General features: G+C 44.3%; 1 protein-coding gene across 1 annotated transcript in view; it reads left to right on the forward strand.

Annotated features, from left to right (window-relative positions):
* Positions 1–4,765: 4,765 nt before the first annotated feature.
* LOC124002517 (pleckstrin homology domain-containing family G member 7-like) overlaps positions 4,766–27,608 on the forward strand; it is a 48,656-nt gene continuing 25,813 nt past the window's right edge. The window contains exons 1-10 of the mRNA XM_046309968.1: positions 4,766–5,206; positions 7,118–7,911; positions 8,952–8,971; positions 16,052–16,161; positions 16,624–16,664; positions 17,185–17,283; positions 17,710–17,862; positions 18,191–18,286; positions 23,646–23,747; positions 24,620–24,733. Coding sequence (XP_046165924.1) covers positions 7,276–7,911; positions 8,952–8,971; positions 16,052–16,161; positions 16,624–16,664; positions 17,185–17,283; positions 17,710–17,862; positions 18,191–18,286; positions 23,646–23,747; positions 24,620–24,733 — 1,371 coding nt within the window. The 5' untranslated portion in view covers positions 4,766–5,206; positions 7,118–7,275. The remainder of the gene's footprint in view (positions 5,207–7,117; positions 7,912–8,951; positions 8,972–16,051; positions 16,162–16,623; positions 16,665–17,184; positions 17,284–17,709; positions 17,863–18,190; positions 18,287–23,645; positions 23,748–24,619; positions 24,734–27,608) is intronic.

The raw sequence follows: 27,608 nt of genomic DNA on the forward strand, positions 1-27,608 counted from the left end.
CCCAATAGAGGAGGGTGTTTTGCCCCGTTAATGGGGCGAAAACGCCCTGTTTCGAAGTTTCTGTTTTTATCAAATAACAAAAAACTATTCATTATGCCCACTTATTTCCATTCTAAATGTGTTTGCCCTAGGATAGCCAGTATGCACATATCTAGATCTTTGAAAACGTAGCTTTTTTTGTGTCAGAAAATATACATTTTCCTTAAGGGGGTGTTTTCCCCCAACATACCCTACTCATGGGGAGAGGATGGTCATGCATTAATGGAAGTGAAGAGTTACATTCTGAATAGGCCTGTAAATGACTGCAAAGCTAAATCAAAAATTAAATTCCTGACAGAATTAAAGATATCCTACTTCCATGGATTTTTCTTCAAGATGTGTGTGTGTGTACAGCATCACATGATCCATAAATATGAAGGTATATGTCATAAAAGTCCAACTCTGAAGGATATTTACCCTTGACTATTTAACCTTTAACCTCTTGGTGACCCCTGGTATTCTCCAGTGAGTCTGCGGTCCATTGGACAGCTTGCACATTTTGGAGATGTGTTGGAATGTGTTGTGACCCCTCCCTTTTCTCATTAAGGACTAATCAGGGGGCATGTTCAGGAAGGTTCAATGTTACAGAACCTCCAGATATAAATTAGTTGTGTAGAACTAATCTCAAGTGGACAGATGCAGGTAACATAGGATGGTATCGAGTATCTGATTAAATTACGCAAAATTGTAGTATGGGTTTCTGAGGTAAGTGTAGAACAGACATGATTTTCTTTTGTGTAGAATAAGGAATTGTGTACACTCTATTCATTAAATGTCTATCTCATGCAACTGAATACAGTTCTCTTCACCACTCTGTTCTCATAACTATGTAGAGAGATGATGCTGTTGCGGATAATTATAATGATGATGATGATTATTCTTCAGAACAGTGGTGAGTGCATGACAGATACTGACACCAGAGGACGCCATGGGGGCATCACTGATCATTTTAAAACCACACAGCCAGTGGCGACATGGTGATATAATCTATCCTACATTACCATCTAGTGTTCGCAGGTTATAACAATCACCTGCAAGTGAGGCAGAGTCAGTATAGAATACAGGTCTGGATTACAGTTATGAATGAATCAATACATTAATTAATGACTATGCTCCATAGTCCATAGGATAGATAATCTTGAAGCTACAGGGTGGAAATCTATTCTGGTGTGTGGTTCTTTCTTTCTTTTTCTATGTATACTGTATTTATATTGGAAATCCTGTATGTTGACTATGTTGACTTTGTATCTGTATTCTGCCTGTACATTGTCCATTGCTGGTAGCACTTATTCACTAAGTCAAATTCTGGATATGTGTAAATAAATGTACTTGTAAAAGTGATTCTGATTCTCTTTCTTTTTTTCAGTCTGTTTCATGCTCTCTCACACACACACAGACATTTGGGGGGGGGGGGGGGGGTGCTCAGGTGCTCAAAATAAAAAAGGGCAGCCTCCCAACCTTTCATAACTAAAAACTCATAACCTATCAACCGCCTCTGTAGCCAAAATTTCAACATTTCTACAACAACACACTCACTCATCACAACACGGAGCAGTAGAGGTTGACACAGGAGTGAAAATGTATTCCTGCCCTGTTTTGTCCTGTCAAATTTGTTCCCGGTCCTGTGCTGATCCCGCAAACAATTCTATAAGCCTGACACTTAAAAAACAAATCACTACCGTCCTTTCCCGTGCTCATTTTTACAAGCAGAAATCAGATCATTTCTCTGTTAGCTGCTCATCTGCCTGTCCCCCGCTCTGCATGTGAGTAGCCATAGCAACTGCTCCATTTGGCTGCTGCTTAATGCTCATGACACAGTTGCCTGCACTCACCCAGTTAGTACATCAAATCAAGTGTTATTTGTCACATGCTTCATAATTAACAGATGTAGACTAACATTGAAATGCTTACTTATAGGCCCTTCCCAACAATGCAGTTAGAGTTTTTTTTTAAAGGAAAAAATACACAATGAGTAACGATAACTTGGCTATATACACGGGGCACCAAACCAAGTCGATGTGCAGGGTTACAAGCTAATTGAGGTAGATATACTACATTACCAAAAGTATGTGGACACCTGCTCATCGAAAATATAATTCCTAAATCATGGGCATTAATATAGAGTTGGTCCCCCCTTTGCGTCCACTCTTCCACTCTTCTGGGAAAGGTTTCTACTAGATGTTGGAACATTGCTGCAGAGACTTGCTTCCATTCAGACAAAAAGTATTAGTGAGGTCAGACACTGATGTTGGGCGATTAGGCCTGACTCGCAGTCGCCGTTCCAATTAATCCCAAAGGTGTTCGATGGGGTTGCGGTCAGGGTTATGCAGGCCAGTTAAGTTCTTCCACACCGATCATGACAAACCATTTCTTTATGGACCTCGCTTTGGGCAAGGGGTATTGTCATGCTGAAACAGGAAAGGGCATTCCCCAAACTGTTGCCACAAAGTTGGAAGCACAGAAACGTCTAGAATGTCATTGTATGCTGTATCATTAATATCTCCCTACACTGGAACTAAAGGGGCCTAGCCCAAACCATGAAAAACAGCTACAGACCATTATTCTTCCTCCACCAAACTTTACAGTTGGCACCATGCATTTGGGCAGGTAGCGTTCTCCTGGCATCCTCCAAACCACTGCCAGATGGTGAAGCGTGATTCATCACTCCAGAGAAAGTGTTTCCACTGCTCCAGTGTCCAATGGCGGCGAGCTTTTCACCACTCCAGCCGACACTCGTCATTGTGCATGGTGATCTTAGGCTTGTGGGTGGCTGCTCGGCCATGGAAACACATTTCATGAAGCTCCCGACGAACAGTTATTGTGCTGATGTTGCATCCAAAGGCAGTTTGGACCTCGGTAGTGAGTGTTGCAACCGAGGACAGGCTATTTTTACGGCTACGGGCTTCAGCACTCAACGGTCCCGTTCTGTGAGCTTGTGTGGCCCACCATTTTGCGGCTCTGCTGTTGTTGCTCTTAGAAGTTTCCACTTCACAAATAGCCAAATCCACTCATTTGAAGAGGTGTCCACATACTTTTGTATATATAGTGTATGTACATATAGGTAGGGATAAAGTGACTTGGTAACGGGATAGATAATAAACAGTAATGCAGCGTAGGTAATGGGTCAAAGAGTTCATGCAAAAAGGGTCAATGCAGATATTCCGGGTAGATATTGGTTAAATATTTAGCAGTCTTATAGCTTGGGGGTAGAAGCTGTTCAGGGTCCTGCTGGTTCCCGACTTTGTGTATTGGCACTGCTTGCGTGTGGTACCTGAGAAAACAGTCTATGACTTGGGTGGCTGTTGTCAGACAATTGTTTGGGCCTTCCTCTGACACCGCCGGGTATAGAGGTACTGGAAGGCAGAGATTTCAGCCCCAGTGATGTACAGTCTGCACTACCCTCTGTAGCGCCTTGCAATCTATATTATTTATATTATAGTTATATATATTATTGTATTTCAAGCATTTCAAACACCAAGCGGTTGTGCAGCCAGTCAAGATGCTCTCAGTGGTGCAGCTGTAGAACTTTTGACGATCTGAGAGCCCATGCCAAACATTTTCAGCCTCCTGAGGGGGAAGAGGCGTTGTTGTGCCCTCTTCACAACTGTGTTGATGTGTGTGGACCATGATAGTTCTGTAGTGATGTGGACACTGAGGAACTTGAAGCTCTCGACCTGCTCCACAACACCCCTGTATATCCTGCTTGAGCATTCTAAATGTAACGAGTACTTTTAGGTGTCAGGGAAAATGCATGGAGTAAAAAGTACATTATTTTCTTTAGCAATCTAATGGAGTAAAAGTTGTCAAAAATATCAATAGTAAAGTACAGATACCCCAAAAAATACTTAAGTAGTACTTTCACGTATTGTTACTTTTAGGAAACACTCTGTTAAAGTAATGAAATATCAAGAAAATAACGTTTTTTGGTCTCTTAAAAGTTTCTTAAAGGGGATTAGAATGTTACAAAGTCAATAAACTATCCTGCACCATTCCCAGAAAAGTGTCGAAATGTTGTATTCAAATAAACTATAGGAAAAACATGCTCTCAGCAAACTCTAAGAAAAATATGGTTCTCAGAACGTTATGTGCTAGCTGGGATGTGTGCGATAAACTCTCTCTGATTTCTACACATAAAGAATTATACGGGATGGGAGGGATTTTTATCGGGTACGGACAGGAAAGTCCCGGGGTTATCGAACTGTTGCGGGATCAGGTGAGGACAATACGGGGGAAAAAAATGACAAAACAAGTTGCGGACAAGAATGCATTTTCACTCCAGTGTCAACCGGTTTCCACTAGTTACCACAGTCACAAAGTTAAAATGGGGTAAATCGAAAAAATTTATGAAATAAAAAAAATCGCTTGTTGGTCTTAATTTAGGGTTAGCCATAAGGTTAGTCGTGTGGTTATGTTTAAAACACAGCATTAAAAGAGAAATAGTAGAAATAGGCCGGGTGTACGACTTTGTGGCTGTGGTAACTAGTTACTACCGTGTCATCTGCTTACATTGGGGAATGACAAGTGAGTGTGTTTGTTGTAGAAAATAAATAGGCATATGTTGACATTTTGGCTACAGAGGCAGTTGGTATGTTATGAATCATGAAAGTCGATTTTTTTAAGGGGGGAGTAGCCCTTTATTAAAAAACATTTTTAAGCAACCCCCAAATGTCTGTGCACGGCCTTACACGCACGTGATGTAGCGGATCCTCTCTTTGTTCACACACACATACCTTTACCTCAACGATGGATAAAACAAGACTAGTAGTAAAACATATGAACCGTCCTTTAGTTCCTCCCACTGATTACACCGTACATGTCACAATAGCACCGCGGACAAATCCACTGTCTGAACTAAACTTTCTCGTTGACTCATAACACTCATTCAAATGTCGTGTAGGAAACAATTGGACACGCACGCACGATATCTTTCCGAGGCATTACACAAATCTCTGAGCTTTGTCATGTGAAAAGGAACAGTATGAACAGTGGCCGAGACTAGTGCCAGGAGTTGCCTACACTTTTTTGTTTCATAGGGCGGTCTGATTGGCATGAACAACGCCGAGACCGATGAGACATTGCGGAATAGAGAGGAGACACGACACACTGCCGGGAGTAAACACAGCTGGATTTGCTCTTCTTTAGTCGACACTTTTTACACTTTTGTCATGTGAGTAATTTGTTGTTATTTAGACTAACATTGGGTGATGGTAAATGTAGCCTAGATAATGTTTTTCTCACTGTAATCACCTCGTGGGTTTGCGGGGTTTCTCCATTGCAATCCGCACACTGCGACAACGCTAAAGTGCTAATAGGTCCTTCTTTTTTATTGTTGGGAATTCTCATGTGTTTATGAAACAATCCTACCTGATTTGATTGAATAGCACTTTACATGGGTTGAAGTGGCCCAATGAAAAAATCTAATTGGAGTATTGGAAAGTTGGATCAGGTGCATGGGGCTCTTGTGCCGTTCTTTGTTTCCCACGCGATAAACTGTCATTGCATTACTCTGAACTGATACCGTATTGCAGTGTAGTGCAGTTCCACTGTTGCACTGTATTCAATAATACAATATTTGGGTTGTTTTAAGTGAGCTTTAAACACCATAACTATGAACAATGACGAAGGTAAGACTACAGTTTTATTTTTTTATTTTTTTACAGGCAACGATAGCTACAGATTGTTCGCCAAGATTTTTGGTATCCATTACTGGGCATTACAGGGTAGGTACTGTGTGGCGTAGCACAGTACATTTTCGAGCAACCATAATTTAGCGATAGTATCTATGTTCTCAATTCGGCCAAACATCTACACTATATATACAAAAGTATGTGGACACGCCTTCAAATTAGTGGATTCCGCCATTTCATCCACACCTTTGCTGACAGGTGTTTAAAATCGAGCACACCGCCATGCAATCTCCATAAACAGACATTGGCAGTTGAATGGCCCATACTGATGCGCTCAGTGACTTTCAACGTAGCACCACCATAAGATGCTACTTTTCCAAAAAGGAAGTTAGTCCCTGCTAGAGCTGCTCTGGTCAGCTGTGAGTGCTGTTATTTTGAAGTGGAAACGTCTACAACAACGGCTAATCCTCTTTCTCAGAACGGGACCACCGGGTGATGGAGCGTGTAAAAATAATCTGCCCTCTGTTGCAACACTCACAATGGAGTTCCAAACTGCCTCTGGAAGCAAGGTCAACACAAGAACTGTTAATCTGGAAACGTGTTCTCTGTAGTGATGAATCACGCTTCACCATTTGGCAATCCGACATACAAATCTGGGTTTGGTGGATGCCAGGAGAATGTTACCTGCCCCAACACATGGGAGGAATAATGGCCTGGGGCTGTTTTTCATGGTTCGGGCTAGGCCCCTTAGTTCCATTGAAGGGAAATCTTAACGCTACAGCATACAATGACATTCTAGACGATTCTGTGCTTACAACTTTGTGGCAACAGCATGACAACATCCCCATGCACAAAGCGAGGTCCATACAGAAATGATTTGTCGAGATCGGTGTGGAATAACTTGTATTGGCCTGCACAGAGCCCCGACCTCAATTCCATCGAACACTTCATCCCAAAGGTGTAACATCGATTGCTAGCCAGGCTTAATCGCCCAACCTCACTAATGCTTTTGTGAACGAATGGATGCAAGTCCCCGCAGCAATGTTCCAACATCTAGTGGAAAGACATCCTAGAAGAGTGGAGGCTCTTATAACAACAAAGAGGGGACCAACTCCATATTAATGCTCATGATTGAGATGTCTGGCCATGTCGTGTATCACATTATCATGGTGTACAATCTCTAGCTAAGGCGACAGTAGTCTTGGAGCTTGTTAGAGGGCCTACTTTCTGTACCTTATGAACACCAACTGTAAGCTAACTTCCCCCACCCTCTGTTGACAAAACATGTGCTTAAGTATGCAGCTCACAAATCCATAATTTCAATGTTTCACAACGTGATCTGAACTCTGTACAAAAAAAGATTGTCTTGACTGCATGCTCAGACTGCTTTGTTTAATTCGTAGGCTCTTGTATTAGACCTACCTAATACAGATATTTTGTTTATTTCCCAGAAACGTGTCTGAAACGTAGTTGCTTGCTGATAAACTGACAGTGGAATGCACCTGGATTATCTGACCCCAACACACCTGGTAAAAGACAAGTACCAACGGAAAACACCAACGGACTACCCTTTTTCTGACATTAGGCCTATAATGCCGTCTTGCTCAATATGTCTACTCTGAAACAGGTTCTAGTGCATGAGAATGGCCAGGACACAGAGAGAATTTTGGACTGGAGTTACATTGAGTGGCTAGAGAATGAGGCTGTGACGGGGGTGACCAATGTTGAGACGCAAACGGTCTTGAAACCCACTGACGAAAAGGAGACTCAGACCAGCAACCCGTTTATCATGCATATAGATTTGGCCAGAACGCACTCCAAACTAAAACACGCGTCGTTGGTCGAGGCCGACGGCTTGCTCACCCAGTTTGACCGACAGGCCCCGGCTCGCATTTCCACGTCCCCCACATTGAGGAGGATGAGGAGCACGCGACGTCCGCAGGTGGACTTCCGGGACCCGGTGAGGATGGATAGCACACAAGAGGAGTCGGGTATGGAGGAGACACCATTCCTTTTGAGTCCCCTCTCGCCAGTACACAGGCACAAGTCTCCGTTAGCGGCCTGCCCCCCTCCCGATGGCGAAAACCACAATGATAATCAGCCCAATTCATCTGCAGGCCAGGGAAAAAGCAGATCGCATAGATCAAAGACTTTTAACAATGGTATCACTTGCACGAGACAAGAATCTCTGTCCGCACGTGGTGTGCAAAGATTTAGTAAAGACTTTGAATTTCCTGATGATCAGGTGAGTTAATGTTATAATCACAAATGATTCAGTTGAGCATGAATTGCGCCCATATGCCACACTGGCTTTATGAGTTTTTATCCGAGCCTTGTAAATCAGATGGCCAGTAGCTCCTCCACCACATTCCTCCTGGGCAGCAGCCCTCTCATTTTCCCTGGACTCCTGTGGTGGCTGCTCACAATGCCAGCTTTTGACAGCAAATGAATCAGCAGTTACATGCACTGACAGCTCAGCCCCACCACCCAGCAAGCCTCAATCTTACTCACTCACTCACTCACTCACTCACTCACTCACTCACTCACTCACTCACTCACTCACTCACTCACTCACTCACTCACTCAGACAGAGCTCCAAGGGGCCATGGGAAGGCAGTAAGGCTCCTCCACAAGCCTCCTATTCACCACCGTCAGCAGTCACCCAATAATGGGGGGGTCAGTGGTCAATAGAAAAATATAAAGGGGGGGGATCTATTCATTCGGCACCCGGCATTCAACCTGGGCCATTCTCAATAGTCACAACATTCTCTGCAGATATTAGAGGGCTATTCTAATTCAAACGACCACATGAAAAAAACAGATTTAAAATGTTGAATTTGTTTGTGAGGGATATAGCCGTGTTCTGTAGGACCAGGAGCCCTGTGTAATGTTGATTTGTTCTGTTGGACCAGGAGCCCTGTGTAATGTTGTGTTATGTAGGACCAGGAGCCCTGTGTAATGTTGAGTTGTGTTATGTACACTGCACCTTTCAAATCACACCCAAGGCTCTAATCATCATTGAGCTCCTAGGGCTGGTTTCCCAGACACCGATTAATCTTAGTCCTGGACTAAAAAGCATGTTCGAAGGAGATTCTCTGTTGAATGTTCTTAATCAAAGACCATGATTCATCTGTGTCCAAGAAACCAATCCTTAATGTTTAAATAGTGAACGATAGCACAGTACATCTGTTTGTGTTTACTCTTTCACATTAGTATCTGCTGTATAACAAGCCATGTTCAACATATAATTATCCTAACCGATGCTCTTTCGTCTCTATTTTACAGGACAAGGTTTGCCATAATAGGTAGGTGTGTTGCATGCTATTCCACAGAATAATTTGAATGTTATGTGTCTCCACTTGGCTTAGCCAAAAATACCTGCACTGTGGCTTGCAGTTACCACACTGCCTGGACATTATTTCATGGCAGGAAGGGAATTTGCATATAACCGACTCGCTCTGAACTATGTCATACAGTTAGGAAACTGGGATCGTATTCATTAAGCACCAAACTGAGGGGGAAAAAACAGATTGTTTTCCATTGCAAAATGTTTTGCTTTGTTGTGCCTTAATAAACATGACCAAGCATGAAATGCATTCAACCACAGAAAACCCTTCTATTTGCTGGCCAACAGATTTTCTTGTTGAGTTTTCACTACATTTACCTTTGAATCTTTTAATTGGCATTTTGTCAACAGACTCAAAGCAAATACATTGTATTTGTCACATGCGTTGTAAACAACAGGTGTAGGCTAACAGGGAAATCCTTACTTACAGTCCCTTGCCAACAATGCAGAGAGAAAATTATAAATCATAGTAACACAAGGAATAAATACACAATGAGCAACGCTAGCTTGGCTATATACACAGAGAACCAAGTCAATGTGTAGGGGTATGAGGTAATTGAGGTAGATATGTACTGGACATAGGGATAAAGTGACTAGGCAATAGGATAGATAATAAGCTGTAGCAGCAGTGTAGGTGATGACTCAAAAGAGTTAGCGCATAAAGGGTCAATCCAGATAGTCCTGGTAGCTATTGGTTAACTATTTAAGTAACTATTTAGCAGTCTTATGGCTTGGGGGTAGAAGCATTTTAGGGTCCTGTTGCTTCTAGACTTGGTCACCTAGAATACATTGAGAGAACGGGTTCAGAATATTAGGGATCAAAGAAGGCCATCTAAATAAATGCATATTTCTGTTTCAGCACTAACTGATAGATACTCAGATTTTTTTTTTAGTTTGTTTAGACAAAGTTTAGGGTGAGTAACAACTGTTTTGGAGAGCCTTTATGCACAAAAATGCAGTGGTTTGATTCATCCTGATTCAAGTTCAATCCATTAAATATTGGAAGGTGAAAAAGTATACAATAGTGGTTGAACAATAGGCTAGTCCAATAAATCTACCCTAATTCTCACTAATCACTGAACTGTAATGACAACTGTCCAGTCATCGTAAACTGTGCTCCAGGTTTAACCCGCTGTGTGTGGTCTGAATTCCACTAGGTCCCAAGTTATTGCACAACGTTAACCTAACATGATCCACTAATGCTAGCCAACCTTAGGAACAACTACACAGACATGAAAGAAAGGTAAACTGATGGAAATAATGTGAAATGTGAGCTACATATTAAAGGAAACAAACACTTAAGTGACAGTTAGAAATGCACAGTACCAGTCAAGTTTGGAGACACCTACTCATTCAAGGGTCTTTCTTAGTTTTTTACTGTTTTCTACATTGTAGAATAATAGTGAATACATAAATACTATGAAATAATACATGGAATCATGTAGTAACCAAAATATATTTTAAACTTTAGATTCTTAAAAGTAGCCACCCTTTGCCTTGACGACAACTTTGCACACTCTTCGCAGTCTCTCAACCAGCTTCATGAGGTAGTCACTTGGAATGCATTTAAATTAACAGGTGTGCCTTGTTAAGTTAATTTGTGGAATTTCTTTCCTTAATGCGTTTGAGCCAATCAGTTGTGTTGTGACAAGGCAGAGGTGGTATACAGAAGATAGCCCTATTTGGTAAAAGACCAAGTCCATATTATGGCAAGAACAGCTTAAATAAGCAAAGAGAAATGATACTCCATCATTACTTTAAGACATGAAGGTCAGTCATTCCGGAAAATGTCAAGAACTTTGAAAGTTTCTTCATGTGCAGTCGTAAAAACCATCAAGCGCTATGATGAAACTGGCTCTCATGAGGACCGCCACAGGAAAGGAAGACCCAGAGTTACCTCTGTTGCAAAGGATAAGTTCATTACAGTTAACTGCACCTCAGATTGCAGCCCAAATAAATGTTTTACTGAGTTCAAGTAACAGAAACGTCTCAACATCAACTGTTCAGAGGAGACTGTGTGAATCAAGCCTTCAAGGTCGAATTGCTGCAAAGAAACCACGATGGTCTCTGCATGTGTGGTTCCTACCATGAAGCATGGAGGAGGTGGTGTGGGGGTGCTTTGCTGGTGACACTGTCAGTAATTTATTTAGAATTTCAAAGCACACTTTAATCGCATGGCTGCCACAGCATTCTGCAGCGAGACACCATCCCATCTAGTTTGTGCTTAGTGGGACTATCATTTTATTTGTACTTTTACAGTACAATGACCCAACACGCCTCCAAGTTGTGTAAGGGCTATTTGACCAAGAAGGGTAGTGTTGGAGTGCTGCATCAGATGACCTGGCCTCCACAATCACAGGACCTCAACCCAATTGGGATGAGTTAGACCGCAGAGTGAAGGAAAAGCAGCCAACAAGGGCTCAGCATACGTGGGAACTCCTTCAGGACTGTTGGAAAAGCATTCTAAGTGAAGCTGGTTGAGAGAATGCCAAGAGTGTGCAAAGCTTTCATCAAGACAAAGGGTGGCAACTTTGAAGAATCTCAAATATAAAATATATTTTTTGTTTAACACTTTTTTGGTTATTACATGATTCAATATGTGTTATTTAATAGTTTTTATGTATTCACTATTATTATACAATGTAGAAAATAGTTTTAAAAATGTAAAAAACTTGAATGCGTAGGTGTGTCCAAACTTTGGACTGGTACTGTATGTGGGTATTATTGATGGTGGCTCCCGATAGTTCTTATTTACAATTTGTATCATGTTAAATATGAGCCACTGAGGTAAGCCCGGGCATATAGTTAAAACATTATGAATAAACTCTGTAGGTTTGGCGGTACAGAAGCCTAAAGCTTGGGTCTCCAAATTTCAACCCCACAAATTATGAGTTCATACAATTAAAATGTTGAATAGCGGCACAGCTATTTATAGCCTACTTTACTGTGGAAAAGAGGCTGCAACATGATAAGTTGATATGATTTTCTGTTTGGTTCCAAATAACTGTTATCATATACATTTTTAAATTACAGTGCATTGAGAATACTGTTATTTCTATCAGAAAAAAACAAGTAGATGCTTTTTCCACTTGGAACTTGCATAGACACCTCTTTCTTTGATCTCCACCCCAAATGTGTAACTTGTTCGGGCAATTTCCCCTTGCTTAAGTTCATGGTCAGAATACATGTAGAGAGAGAAGTGCATAAAAAGGGAAAAAAGTACAATTTACTTGTGCATAACTGGTCTGAATTGCCCCCTTAGATACTTACCCAGAAAGACTCAAATCAAATTTTATTAATCACATATGCCGAATACAACCGGTGTAGTAGACCTTATAGTGAAATGCTTACTTATGAGCCACTAACCAAAAATGCAGTTTCCAAAGAGTCAATGTGTACAGAGTCTGTGTGGGGGCACCAGTTAGTTGAGGTAGGATGTACATGTAGGTCGAGTTATTAGTGACTTTGCATAGTTGATAACAACAGTGAGTAGCAATGGTGTAAGGGGGGGGGGCAATGCAAATAGCCATTTGACTAGATGTTCAGCAGTCTTATGGCTTGGGGGTAGAAGCTGTTTAGAAGCTTCTTGGACCTAGACTTGGCGCTCCGGTACCGCTTGCCGCCTGGGATTAGAGGTCCTGGATGGCAGGAGGCTTGGCCCCAGTGATGTACTGGGCCGTTCGCACTACCCTCTGTAGTGCCTTGCGGTCGGAGGCCGAGCAGTTGCCATACCAGGCAGTGATGCAACCAGCCAGGATGCTCTCGATGGTGCAGCTGTAGAACCTTTTGAGGATCTGGGGGCCCATGCCAAATATTTTCAGTCTCCTGAGGGGGAATAGGTTTTGTTGTGCCCCCTTCACAACTGTCTTGGTGTGCATGGAGCATGTTTGTTTGTTCGTGATGTGGACACTAAGGAACTTGAAGCTCTCAACCTGCTCCACTGCAGCCCCGTCAATGAGAATGGGGGCGTGCTCGGTCCTCTTTTTCATGTAGTTTACAATCATCTCCTTTGTCTTGATCACGTTGAGGGAGAGGTTGTTGTCCTTGCACCACAATGCAAGGTATCTGACCTCCCTATAGGCTCTCGTCACCCCGCTCCTCCGCTCTCTCCACTGGCTTCCAGTTGAAGCTCGCATCCGCTACAAGACCATGGTGCTTGCCTACGGAGCTGTGAGGGGAACGGCACCTCAGTACCTCCAGGCTCTGATCAGGCCCTACACCCAAACAAGGGCACTGCGTTCATCCACCTCTGGCCTGCTCGCCTCCCTACCACTGAGGAAGTACAGTTCCCGCTCAGCCCAGTCAAAACTGTTCGCTGCTCTGGCCCCCCAATGGTGGAACAAACTCCCTCACGACGCCAGGACAGCGGAGTCAATCACCACCTTCCGGAGACATCTGAAACCCCACCTCTTTAAGGAATACCTAGGATAGGATAAACGTAATCCTTCTCACCCCCCTTAAGATTTAGATGCACTATTGTAAAGTGACTGTCCCACTGGATGTCATAAGGTGAATGCACCAATTTGTAAGTCGCTCTGGATAAGAGCGTCTGCTAAATGACTTAAATGTAAATGTAAAAATGTAATGTCATTGTCGGTGTTCAGGGCTACCACTGTTGTGTTATCTGCAAATTTGAATGATGGTTTTGGAGTCATGCCTGGCTGTGCAGTTATGAGTAAACACGGAGTACAGGAGGGGACTGAGCACGCACCCCTGAGGGGCCCCTGTGATGAGGATCACTATGGTGTTGAACGCTGAGCTGTAGTCAATGAATAGCATTCTCACGTAGGTGTTGCTTTTGTCCAGGCGGGAAAGGGCAGTGTGGAGTGCAATAGAGATTGCATCATCTGTTGGGGTGGTATGCAAATTGGAGTGGATCTGCGGAGAGCATGATCGAACAGTCTTCTGGAACAGCTGATGCTCTCATGCATGTTTCAGTGTTTATTTTGCCTCGAAGCAACTTACTTCGTCTGGTAGGCTTGTGTCACTGGGCAGCTCTCGGCTGTGCTTCCCTTTGTAGTCTGTAGTGGTTTGCAAGCCCTGCCACATCCGGCTCTGACGCTCGTCGGTGTAGTACAATTCAATCTTAGTCCTGTATTGGCGCTTTGCCTGTTTGATGGTTTGTCGGAGGGCATAGCAGGATTTCTTATAAGCTTCCGGGTTAGAGTCCCGCTCCTTGAAAGCGGCAGCTCTACCCTTTTAGCTCAGTGCGAATGCTACCTATAATCCATGGCTTCTGGTTGGGCTATGTATGTATGGTCACTGTGGGGACGACGTCATCGATGCACTTATTGATGAAGCCAATGACTGATATGGTGTACTCCTCAATGCCATCGGTTGAATCCCAGAACATTCCATTCTGTGCTAGCAAAACAATCCTGTAGCTTAGCATCTGCTTCATCTGACCACTTTTTTATTGATTTATTCACTGGTGCTTCCTGCTTAAATTGAGCTTGTAAGCAGGAATCAAGAGGATAGAATCATGGTCAGATTTGCCAAATGTAGTGCGAGGGAGAGCTTTGTATGCAAAGTGTGGGTGGTCCAGAGTTTTCCTCCTGGTTGCACATTTAACATACTGATAGAAATTTGGTAAAACGGATTTACGTTTCCCTGCATTAAAGTCCCCGGCTACTAGGAGCGCCGCCTCTGGGTGAGGAATACAGCTCATTCAATGCTGTCTTAGTGCCAGACTGTGGTGATATGTAAACAGCTATGAAAAATCTAGATTAAAACTCTCGGTAAGTAGTGTGGTCTACAGCTTATCTTGAGATACTCTACCTCAGGCGAGCAATAGCTCGAGACTTCCTTAGATACCGTGCACCAAGTCTTACTTACAAAAATACATAGTCCACCGCCCCTGGTCTTACCAGACGCCGCTGTTCTATCCTGCCGGTGCAGCGTATAACCAGCCAGCTGTAGGTTGATAGTGTCATCGTTCAGCCACGACTCCTTGAAGCATAAGATATTAGTTTTTAATGTCCCGTTGGTAGTTTAATCTTCTGCGTAACTCGACGATTTTATCCTCCAAGGACTGGCCCATGTCATGTCATAATATGACCAATGACTGTTCTTCTGGGTATGGGGTTGGGGATCTAGACCATCCTATTTGCCAATCATGCCTGTCTATGTCAATATAGTAATATTTGTTTCCTATCGCCCACATGATCAGACTTAGCATTTAACAGACCCAAGGAGGCTCAGGGAAATATATTATAAAACATGTATTTTGGAGTAATTTTCATTTAAAAAACACAATGATTCATTAGACATACAGCGATGATTTAAAAATACAATTACAAAACTGCATAGGGGCTTTAATTGGCGGTCTTTAATTCATTAATTCGGCTTGATTCATGGTTAGATCCAATTATCTGAGAATATTCTGTCTGTTGACCCAATGTTGATAAATATACCTAATTTATTACACCATTGCTCATTGTCATTATTACTGGAGAATTTGCCAAGAAGACTGTTTAGCCAGAAATAACTGAATTCCTTCAGGCATTTCAAAAATTGTCTACATTGTTGAAATACCATGTGTACTCACTGCAATGTGAACAAGCAAGCAAATAAGGAGTTTAGAAACAGCGGTATGATTTGCCTACATAATATGAGTGGATAGTGGGTGTAGTGGTAGTAGTCGTGGATATTGGTAGTGATAGTGGGTGTAGTGGTAGTAAAGCACTTTTGTTATCCGAAGTTGCAAAAATAATAATAACAAGCCAGAATATAAAACACAGCAAACAAAACTATATACCGGTATTGCCAGATCCGGAGCCATATAGTATGTCAAAATGAGGTATATCATTGTATAACAGTGAGTAATGGCATAATAAGAGTATGCCAGTGAGGTACAGCATAATACAGTTCTAATAATGACTGAGTAAAGGTGTAATAAATGAGGTACATTTATCAACATAATGGGGGACACAGACAGAATATTCTAATTGTATTATGCTGTACCTCACTGACCTACTCTATTCCTCCTGTATTACATCTCACTCACTCTGATAACCTGATCTCTTCCTGTTTCCACCAGACTGCAGGAGAGGAGGCGGAGTTCTGTGGTGGTCAGTCTACCCGGGTTGGATGTTTCGCCTGGGGACCTGTTTGTGTCTAATGGGGTGGCGGACATACTGAACTTCTCAGGTTAACGCCAAAGTTCCGTTTCTGCACTTTTTTGCAAGATGTTTGTCAACAGCTTGTTTTTGATTCCTTATAAACCCAGGTTGTAGGCCAACAGTGATCAGTGTTATTTGTTATATTATTTTAGTTACCTACAAGGAGATCCTATTAAATTACTATTTAATATTAGGAATTAGTTAGAATTAGGGATTAGAATACTAATTCCTATGTTTACCTAGCTATAACTTTAGTAACTGCATCAGAAGTTCACTTACCCAAATATATAAGTAACATTCCTTAACTATTTTCAGATTATTGCCACATTCAGGCAAAATGATAAGGCTGTTTATACTTAACTTGATTTCCTGTAAAATCCTATCTACATCCTGTGGATCACTTTTTTTCTTCATCACATTTTCGCAACAGAAGAACTATGAAGCCAGGCCTTTGTAGATAATGACAAAATCATGTTCTCCATTTCCACAGACACCAAGAAACCCAAGTGGCCTTTCTCCAGACGTGGCACGGTATGTGTGCTGCCTGTTTGTTCTCCCCCTGCTACTCGCCCTAGCTAGCGTGACCTGCTACCAGTCAGCCTAGTTGTTTGTGGTTTTGGTTGCTATTGCTTTGAATCTGTCAGTGTGCTCAGGAAGCTGCAATGAAATTTAGGATATTGTTCTCTGACCCACTTTTAATCAAAGCATATTAATGAATACATTTTCTTCCCCTTTGTTCTCATGGCCTTCTGAGATTTCATCATGTGTCAACAACACTGAGCCAAACCAATTCAATCCAAATCAATTCATATTGAAGGTGTTTGATCAGACTGATAGATAGATGGGAAAATATACAAACAAAACACTATTGGTGTGTACTGCCATTCACTGTTCCACCATGCACACACGCGAACACTCACACATGCTTTTGTGTACAGACCCACTCGTACACACACACATTCCCACTTAGACAGACACTCATACCTATTGTAAAGAATGAATTGATTGTTCAAGTAATGTTTAACATTTAACCTGTATTTGTTCCTCTCAGACTAAAGGGACGACTACACGCACTGCATCTGATATTGAGAAATATCTATTGAAGGAACAGATTCAAGACTGGAGGGACACAGACTTCCAGAAGTACAAGGTGAGGAAATCCCAATGAACACCAGAGCTGAAGAAGCCTTTTTTCCTCCTAGCTGTGTAATATTTAATTGTTACGTGTCTGCGTTTGTAACTTGGGAGCCAGTCATCATTGAGTCAGTGCTCCTAGGAATTACTACAGGAACAGGGAAGCCCCTGAAACATATAAATGACATATTGAACGGGAATAAGACTTTTGTTGGCCTACGCACATGACAAGCGTACATTTTTAAACTATAGCTAGACAGCAGACCATAACAGCATTGAGGATAGTAACAAGACAGGCTACAGAATGCTGTCGCCTTGTACTTTTGACCGCACTGGCACAGCCTTGTTAAAACCACAACGAATCAGCCCCCCCCCCCCCGTGCATTATTCAAATAACATCTATCCAACCATCCATCTGTCTTATCATTCCCTCCATCCCCAGGACTGTTCTCTAGAGGAGTTCCTGAGGGACTGCGATTCGTCTCAGCTGATGTCTGACTGTGACCCTCAAGACTACAAGAGACAGGAAGCTATCTGGGAACTCTTCACCAGCGAGTGTGTTTACTTCCTGGATCAGCTCATGGTGCTCAAAGAGGTGGCTTACTAGATATACGCCCCCTCCCACACACTTATGAACAGGAATGGCAGCTCACCATTTGCAACCAAACACCTTGTGCTTTGTGTGGCATTTTGAACACGAATGTCATGTTGTGATGTTTCGAACAGGCCTTTCCTTTGAATTGACACTGTCCCTTTCTAAAATATACTTTGTTGGGGGAACTCTTTCTTCGGCATTCATGAAATTGAAGACAGCAAAAACAGATCCAACCCCTCCCTCTTGTTTGTGTTCCATTGTGTAATATATAATATATTTCATGTTTTTGTGTTTAATAAAAAATATAAATAAATATTGTGTCCTTCAGGTGTTTCTGGCCACGCTGACCAACCTGCAGATGAGGGACTACCTGTCTGACGTGGACACTTGGAGGCTGTTTGCCAACCTCAACGAGCTGTGTCTGGTGAGACTGTAGAGATGCATACTGTATATTACATTAGATTGGATTAGTAGGGCTGTGAATGTCATGGAATTTTGGAAGATGCTAACTGGCCAGCCAAATGGCCGCGTCTCCTTAATAACCATTCACATACTTCATCTTTTTCTCTCCTGACTGCATGTGCTGATATAGAAGTCAATGATTGCATAATGGGACTGGCAGCCATTGCAAGTGTACCCATTGGCGCAAAGCAGGAAGTGTAACCATCAATATGTGCAATGGTTTGTTGAAAAAATAAATGCATTCCATTGCATGAGCCATATCAACTAACATAATTTGAATGAACATTTTACATTACCATGGACATTTTTGAATCACAATACCAGGCAGCCATTGAGTGTACCCATGTAATGAGTTGATCAATCAAATTGCCAGTTTCTATTCCTATGTGTGCTGCTGCTGCATTGTGGGGGGGCATTGCATAGGCAACCAAAGACTCATTTGCTACAGTACCTTGGTTGTTTCAGCAAGGAGCAACAAACTTTTATCATGTTGTTGAGTCCATTACCTAAAGTTTTTTTTTTTACCCCCTAGAGTCAATTGACGCCAACAGTGCATCAATCTAAGTAAAATACAAATATCCTCAACAAAATCCGTCAGTTTGGAATGTTTTTTTTGTTGCTTTGGATGCGTCTCAATCCATAGCATCCGCTGTTGTTGCACTTCCACATCTGCGGTGAAAGGTGGCAGAGCTAGAGCAGTGTTTGTCAGACCATAAGACATTCCGAAAATCGGTGTTCTCACAAAAACATCTGTAGCATCCGAATGATTTGACCTGCAAACTACTATATGACCACTCTATGTAAAGAGGAGAATTTCATGATACAGATTATTGGAGGACCCCCAAAAAAAAAGCCGATACCGATTAATTTGACTATTTTTATATATATATATATATATTTGTAATAATGACTATTACAACAATACTGAATGAATCTATTTAGTCTCAAATAAATGAAACATGTTCAAGTTGGCTTAAATAATGCTTTAAATAAAGTAAAAGTGCCATGTAAAAAAAGCTAACTTAAGTTCCTTACTCAAAACATGAGAACATATGAGTCTTCAATATTCCCAGGTAAGAAGTTTTAGGTTGTAGTTATTATGGCTAACGCAGGAAAGTGCTGTTTGAATGAATGCTTACAAGCCTGCTGCTACCTTCCACCGCTCAGACTGCACTATCAAATATCAAATCATAGACTTAATTATAATATAATAAACACACAGAAATACATGCCGTAGGTCATTAATATGGTCAAATCCGGAAACTATCATTTAGAAAACAAAACGTTCAGTGAAATACAGAACCGTTCCATATTTTATCGAACGGGTGGCATCCATAAGTCTAAATATTGCTGTTACATTGCACAACCTGTTATATGTCATAATTTAGTAAAATTCTGGCAAATTAATTATGGTCTTTGTTAGGAAGAAATGGTCTAAACACTGTCTAAAAACTTGCTGCATATTCCCTGACTCTGCTTGCACAGAACGCAAGAGAAGTGACACAATATCCATAGTTAATATTGCCTGCTAACATGAATTTATTTGAACAAAATATGCAAGTTTAAAAAATGTACATGTGTATTGATTTTAAGAAAGGCATTGATGTTTATGGTTAGGTACATTGGTGCAACGATTGTGCTTTTTTCGTGAATGCGCTTGTTAAATCATCACCCGTTTGGGAAGTAGACTTTATGATGATAATTAATGCGGTGCCTGTTAATTTATTTGCAATGCAGGACAAGCTAGTTAACCTAGTAATATCATCAACCATGTGTAGTTAACGAGTGATTATGTTAAGATTTATAAGATGCATTTAGTGCGAGCTAACAACTTACCTTGGCTACTTGCTGTACTCGCGTAACAGGTAGTCAGCCTGCCACGCAGTCTCCTCGTGCAGTGCAATGTAATCTGCCATAATCTGCGTCCAAAAATGCTGATTACCGATTCTTATGAAAACTTGCCGATTTTAATCGGTCGACCTCTTATGTATGTATACAGTTAGACCTCCAAGTCTGGGTTATCCTTGGGAGCATTGAACGTACTTTGGTGTGAAAAGTGCAAATCAATCCCAGAACAACAACAAAGGACCTTGTGAGGATGCTGGAAGAAACGGGTACAAAATTATGTATATCCACAGTAAAACGAGTAATATATCGACATAACCTGAAAGGCCGCTCAGCAAGGAAGAAGCCACTGCTCTAAAACTGCCATAAAAAAGCCAGACTACGGTTTGCGACTGCACATGCAGACAAAGATCGTACTTTTTGGAGAAATGTCCTCTGCTCTGATGAAACAAAATAGAACTGTTTGGCCATAATGACCATCGTTATGTTTGGAGGAAAAAGGGGGAGGCTTGCAAGCCAAAGAACACCATCCCAACCGTGAAGCACGGGGGTAGCAGCATCATGTTGTGGGGTGCTTTGCTGCAGGAGGGAATAGGGGGACATCACAAAATAGATGGCATCATGAGAGAGGAAAGTTATGTGGATATATTGAAGCAACATCTCAAGACATCAGTCAGGAAGTTAAAGCTTGGTCGCAAATGGCTCTTCCAAATGGACAATGACCCCAAGCATACTTCCGAAGTTGTGGCAAAATGGCTTACGGACAACAAAGTCAAGGTATTGGAGTGGCTATCACAAAGCCCTGACCTCAATCCTATAGAATATATGTGGGCAGAAGTGAAAAAGCATGTGCGAGCAAGGAGGCCTACAAACCTGACTCAGTTACACCAGTTCTGTCAGGAGGAATGGGCCAAAATTCACCCATCTTATTGTGAGAAGCTTGTGGAAGGCTACCCAAAACATTTGACCCAAGTTAAACAATTTAAAGGCAATGCTACCAAATACTAATTGTTTGCAAAATTCTGACTTCAACTGTATGTATGTGTATACGTGCATATATGCATAAACTCAGCAAAAAAATAAATGTCCTCTCACTGTTTAATGTGTTTATTTTCAGCAAACTAAACAGGTGTAAATATTTGTAAGAAAATAACAAGATTCAACAACTGAGACAGAAACTCAACAAATTCCACAGACGTGACCAACAGAAATGGAGTAATGTGTCCCTGAACAAAGGGGGGGTCAAAATCAAAAGTAGCAGTCAGTATCTGGTGTGGCCACCAGCTGCATTAAGTACTGTGGTGCATCTCCTCATGAACTGCACCAGATTTGCCAGTTCTTGCTATGAGATGTTACCCCACTCTTCCACCAAGGCACCTGCAAGTTCCCAAACATTTCTGGGGAGAATGGCCCCAGCCCTCACCCTCCGATCCAACAAGTCCCAGACGTGCTCAATGGGATTGAGATCCGGGCTGTGACAGAACACTGACATTCCTGTCTTGCAGGAAATCACGAACAGAACGAGCAGTATGGCTGGTGGCATTGTCAGGATGATACTGCAAGAAGGGTACCACATGAGGTAGGATAATTTCTTCCCTGTAACACACAGCGTTGAGATTGCCTGCAATGACAACAAGCTCAGTCCGATGATGCTGTGACACACTGCCCCAGACCATGACGGACCCTCCACTTCCAAATCAATCCCGCTCCAGAGTACAGGCCTTGGTGTTCCACTCATTCCTTCGATGATAAACACGAATCCGACCATCACCCCTGGTGAGACAAAACCGCGACTTGTCAGTGAAGAGCACTTTTTACCATTCCTGTCTCGTCCTGCGACGGTGGATTCGTGCCCGTAGGCAATGATGTTGCCGGTAATGTCTGGTGAGGACCTGCCTTACAACAAGCCTACAAACCCTCAGTCCAGCCTCTCTCAGCCTATTGCGGACAATCTGCGCACTGATGGAGGGATTGTGCGTTCTTGGTGTTACTCGGGCAGTTGTTGTTGCCATCCTGTACGTGTCTCGCAGGTGTGATGTTCGGATGTACCGATCCTGTGCAGGTGTTACACGTGATCTGCCACTGCGAGGACGAACAGCTGTCCGTCCTGTCTCCTTGTAGCGCTGTTTTAGGCATCTCACATTCCGGGACATTGCAATTTATTGCCCTGGCCACATCTGCAGTCCTCCTGCCTCCTTGCAACATGCCTAAGGCATGTTCACGCAGATGAGCAGGGACCTTGGGCATCTTTCTTCTGGTGTTTTTCAGTCTGTAGAAAGGCATCTTTAGTGTCCTAAGTTTTCATAACTGTGACCATAATTGCCTACCGTCTGTAAGCTGTTAGTGTCTTAACGACCGTTCCACAGGTGCATGTTCATTAATTGTTTATGGTTCATTGAACAAGCATGGGAAACTGTTTAAACCCGTTACAATGAAGATCTGTGAAGTTGTTGGGATTTTTACGAATTGTTTGAAAGACCGGGTCCTGAAAAGGGGACTTTTTTATGAGTTTATGTGTTTTTTTTCCTGCTCTTTCTTATATATCCTAGACATAGGACAGACACTTCAAAACCTTGTCTTATGATTTATTTTTTTTGACTGCTTTTTCTGAATGTGTTATTTTATTCTCATGACTGTCTTCATCCATAACCATCAGTTATATAATAATTGTGCTAGCCCTGTCAATTAGATTAGAAGATCTTTATTATCCCATGCTTGGAGAATGTGTTTGGCATGTTCATTTAATTTTTCGTCTCTATTATTGTTTACTATGATAGTATAGCATTCTATTAGGTGTCTTGTGAGACTGAGTCGTTATGGTAACACACTAGTCCCACTCCAACACCGCCCAGATCCGATTGGTACTGATCCTGTGTGGGTGCTGTCTTCCATGTAGGATGATAGGGCTGTCTTGAGGCAGTGAGGTAGACACTACTGTGAGTAAAGTAGGACTTGAAGTTGCATATTTTTTTATTAGCCGTATGTACGGGATACGCATGGTAAACTAGCTACCCACGTCCCAGATGGATGACTGACCATGGCAGTGAAGGGGGCGAAGGCGAATGCACTTTGTTTTGGGACTGGGCCTTGGATGGGAGATGGTTTACCACATGCTATCCACATATCAAAATGAAATTCCAAAGTTAAGTCACTCAATATTCCCCATCACGACGTCAAATCTTCATCGACGTCATCTTACTCTAGGCTACATGTTGAAGGATTGAATTCTCATACTATATGACCTCTGGTCTCTTAGTGTTTACTGAAAAAAAATCTATAGAAATTTGAGAGTGCTGCTTTGCTTTACATTTTTTTCAACAAGATAGTCACCTGCAGTATACAATTACAAGACATTGTAGGATGGAATTATCTCCATTATACGAATAGTCTGTGGCATGACATCTTCATGTAGACTTTGTCTATCTATGATATGACATTTTCTTTTGGACTCTGTAATGTGATGTGTTGTTCCCCAGGTGAGCTTTGGCTTCCTCACCAGCCTGCTGCATGTCATCAAGGAGTCCTGGAAGATCCCGGTAGCAGGGGCCGGGCCCACCCTGCTGGAGCTCCTCCACAAGGTGTGGATACACACACACGTTCAAAAACACTTGAATGCGCAAGCACACACACGTGTTTACACGCACACACAGAATATTCTGTTCTACTGGACCATTTATTTTATATTCTTATCTTTTATTATTTTGTGTTTTGTTTTCGATAAGGAACCTTGCAAGTAAGCATTTTGTTGGACGGTGTTATACCATGTGTATCCTGTACAAACAACTAATTCAACTTGAAACACACTCCATTATAAACCAGAGAACACGTATAAAATCATTAGTGTCTGTATAATTAGTCATATTTATTATTTGTATTTATAATGTGTATTTATTTCTTTAAGTGACCCACTCATATGGTACACTAGATGTAAATCTCTTCATCACCCTCCATGAAATTATCTATGAATACGAAGCACCGTTTTTCATGTGGCCCAGCAGCTTTTTTTGTCTTTTCCAAATGATATACTGTCTCTATGGGAATTGTTGCATTATTTGTGTTGTATTAGACATTCTACTGCACTGTTTGAGCTCGTAACATAAGCATTTCGCTGCACCTGCTGTAGTATAGTGGTTACCAACTAGAGGTACATTTTTGACGTTTGAGTCATTTAGCAGACACTCTTATCCAGAGCGATTTACTTGGCCGATTCATAGCGGGTACTCATGAGACCATATGTCTACTGGTAAAATGCACACGAGGGCGTACTTCAGGGGTACTCATGGCAGAGCAGAATTCAGTTGGGGATACAGTCACCAAAAAGATAGAAACCACTGTGGTATAACGCCGGCAAATCTGTGTACACGGCCAATAAACTTCTTAATGGGATCTTTCTGTTTCTCTATGCGCTTACTGCTTAGCTAACCATTTACATATATCTATCTGTTGGCAGGCGATCCAGGAGAGCATATGCCACTGTCTGCAGAAGTACTGCCTCAACTATTCCACTGCACTCTTTTATCTGGACAGCCTGAAGCACAGGGAGGACTTTGGCTCCTACGTGAAGGTACACTGCAGGCCGCAGCCGCCAAGCGCTGCTTATTTGGAACTATAAATCAGGGTTGGTTGGGACAAGGTTACGCTGTTCCCTGTCCCTAACAACCACACACAATTATGCAGTAAGGTAGGATAGAACTAGGTCAAGTGTGAACGAACACCGAGTCACTGGGGCTTGCTGACAATTGGAATGTGACAATTAGTCTCCTGCGATTGAGACTCTTTTGCAAGCCTGCTGTTTCTTTGCTCTCATCTGAGATAATTTGTCTTTCTCACAACTTCACTTTCACTCCTACCCTACCCCGGCCCTCAATTCTCCCTAATACTTGCTCTCTTTCACCTTTTACTTCCTGACCTGTCTCTTCTCTTCTCTCTTATTTTCTCCCACGCTCTTACGCAATCGCTTTCTCTCTCAATATCTGATTTTGTCACACACTTACTTATCAACCTACTTATAGTACTTAATTTGGCTTTAACTCTCTTTCTCTCCCCCTACGCTCTCCCCTCTTGCTCCCTCTCTTTCTCTCCCCCTACTCTTTCTCCCTCTTTCTCCCTCTTTCTCCCTCTTTCTCCCTCTTTCTCCCTCTTTTTCTCTCTTTCTCCCTCCCTCTCTCGCTCGCTCTCCCTCCCTCTCTCGCTCTCTCTCCCTCCCTCTCTCGCTCTCCCTCCCTCTCTCGCTCTCCCTCCCTCTCTCGCTCTCCCTCCCTCCCTCTCTCTCGCTCTCCCTCCCTCCCTCTCTCGCTCTCCCTCCCTCCTCTCTCGCTCTCCCTCCCTCCCTCTCCCTCCCTCTCTCGCTCTCCCTCCCTCCCTCTCTCCCTCTCTCGCTCTCCCTCCCTCCCTCTCTCCCTCTCTGCTCTCCCTCCCTCCCTCTCTCGCTCTCCCTCCCTCCCTCCCTCTCCTCTCCCTCCCTCTCCCTCCCTCCCTCTCTCGCTCCTCTCCCTCCCTCTCTCTCGCTCTCCCTCCCTCCCTCTCTCGCTCTCCCTCCCTCCCTCTCTCGCTCTCCCTCCCTCCCTCCCTCGCTCTCCCTCCCTCCCTCTCTCCTCCCTCCCTCTCTCGCTCTCCCTCTCTCGCTCTCCCTCCCTCCCTCTCTCGCTCTCCCTCCCTCCCTCTCTCGCTCTCCCTCCCTCCCTCTCTCGCTCTCCCTCCCTCCCTCTCTCGCTCTCCCTCCCTCCCTCTCTCGCTCTCCCTCCCTCCCTCTCTCGCTCTCCCTCCCTCCCTCTCTCGCTCTCCCTCCCTCCCTCTCTCGCTCTCCCTCCCTCCCTCTCTCGCTCTCCCTCCCTCCCTCTCTCGCTCTCCCTCCCTCCCTCTCTCGCTCTCCCTCCCTCCCTCTCTCTCGCTCTCCCTCCCTCCCTCTCTCGCTCTCCCTCCCTCCCTCTCTCGCTCTCCCTCCCTCCCTCTCTCGCTCTCCCTCCCTCCCTCTCTCGCTCTCCCTCCCTCCCTCTCTCGCTCTCCCTCCCTCCCTCTCTCGCTCTCCCTCCCTCCCTCTCTCGCTCTCCCTCCCTCCCTCTCTCGCTCTCCCTCCCTCCATCTCTCTCGCTCTCCCTCCCTCCCTCTCTCGCTCTCCCTCCCTCCCTCTCTCGCTCTCCCTCCCTCCCTCTCTCGCTCTCCCTCCCTCCCTCTCTCGCTCTCCCTCCCTCCCTCTCTCGCTCTCCCTCCCTCCCTCTCTCGCTCTCCCCCTCCCTCCCTCTCTCGCTCTCCCTCCCTCCCTCTCTCGCTCTCCCTCCCTCCCTCTCTCGCTCTCCCCCTCCCTCCCTCTCTCGCTCTCCCTCCCTCCCTCTCCCTCTCTCCTCCCCTCCCTCCCTCTCTCGCTCTCCCTCCCTCCCTCTCTCGCTCTCCCTCCCTCCCTCTCTCGCTCTCCCTCCCTCCCTCTCTCCTCTCTCCCTCCCTCCCTCTCTCTCGCTCTCTCTCCCGCTCTCCCTCCCTCTCTCGCTCTCTCTCCCTCCCTCCCTCTCTCTCTCTCCCTCCCCCTCCTCGCTCTCCCTCCCTCCCTCTCTCGCTCTCCCTCCCTCCCTCTCTCGCTCTCCCTCCCTCCCTCTCTCGCTCTCCCTCCCTCCCTCTCTCGCTCTCCCTCCCTCCCTCTCTCGCTCTCCCTCCCTCTCTCGCTCTCCCTCCCTCCCTCTCTCGCTCTCCCTCCCTCCCTCTCTCGCTCTCCCTCCCTCCCTCTCTCGCTCTCCCTCCCTCCCTCTCTCGCTCTCCCTCCCTCTCTCGCTCTCCCTCCCTCTCTCGCTCTCCCTCCCTCCCTCTCTCGCTCTCCCTCCCTCTCTCGCTCTCCCTCCCTCTCTCGCTCTCCCTCCCTCCCTCTCTCGCTCTCCCTCCCTCCCTCGCTCTCCCTCCCTCCCTCGCTCTCCCTCCCTCCTCGCTCTCCCTCCCTCTCTCGCTCTCCCTCCCTCTCTCGCTCTCCCTCCCTCCCTCTCTCGCTCTCCCTCCCTCTCTCGCTCTCCCTCCCTCTCTCGCTCTCCCTCTCTCGCTCTCCCTCTCTCGCTCTCCCTCCCTCGCTCTCTCGCTCTCCCTCCCTCGCTCTCTCGCTCTCGCTCTCCCTCCCTCCCTCTCTCGCTCTCCCTCCCTCCCTCTCTCGCTCTCCCTCCCTCGCTCTCGCTCTCTCGCTCTTGCTCTCCCTCCCTCCCTCTCTCGCTCTCCCTCCCTCCCTCTCTCGCTCTCCCTCCCTCCCTCTCTCGCTCTCCCTCCCTCGCTCTCCCTCCCTCCCTCTCTCGCTCTCCCTCCCTCCCTCCCTCTCTCGCTCTCCCTCCCTCCCTCTCTCGCTCTCCCTCCCTCCCTCTCTCGCTCTCCCTCCCTCCCTCTCTCGCTCTCCCTCCCTCCCTCTCTCGCTCTCCCTCCCTCCCTCTCTCGCTCTCCCTCCCTCCCTCTCTCGCTCTCCCTCCCTCTCT

The sequence above is a fragment of the Oncorhynchus gorbuscha genome, linkage group LG02, assembly GCF_021184085.1.
Source record: "Oncorhynchus gorbuscha isolate QuinsamMale2020 ecotype Even-year linkage group LG02, OgorEven_v1.0, whole genome shotgun sequence".
Taxonomy (NCBI): domain Eukaryota; kingdom Metazoa; phylum Chordata; class Actinopteri; order Salmoniformes; family Salmonidae; genus Oncorhynchus; species Oncorhynchus gorbuscha.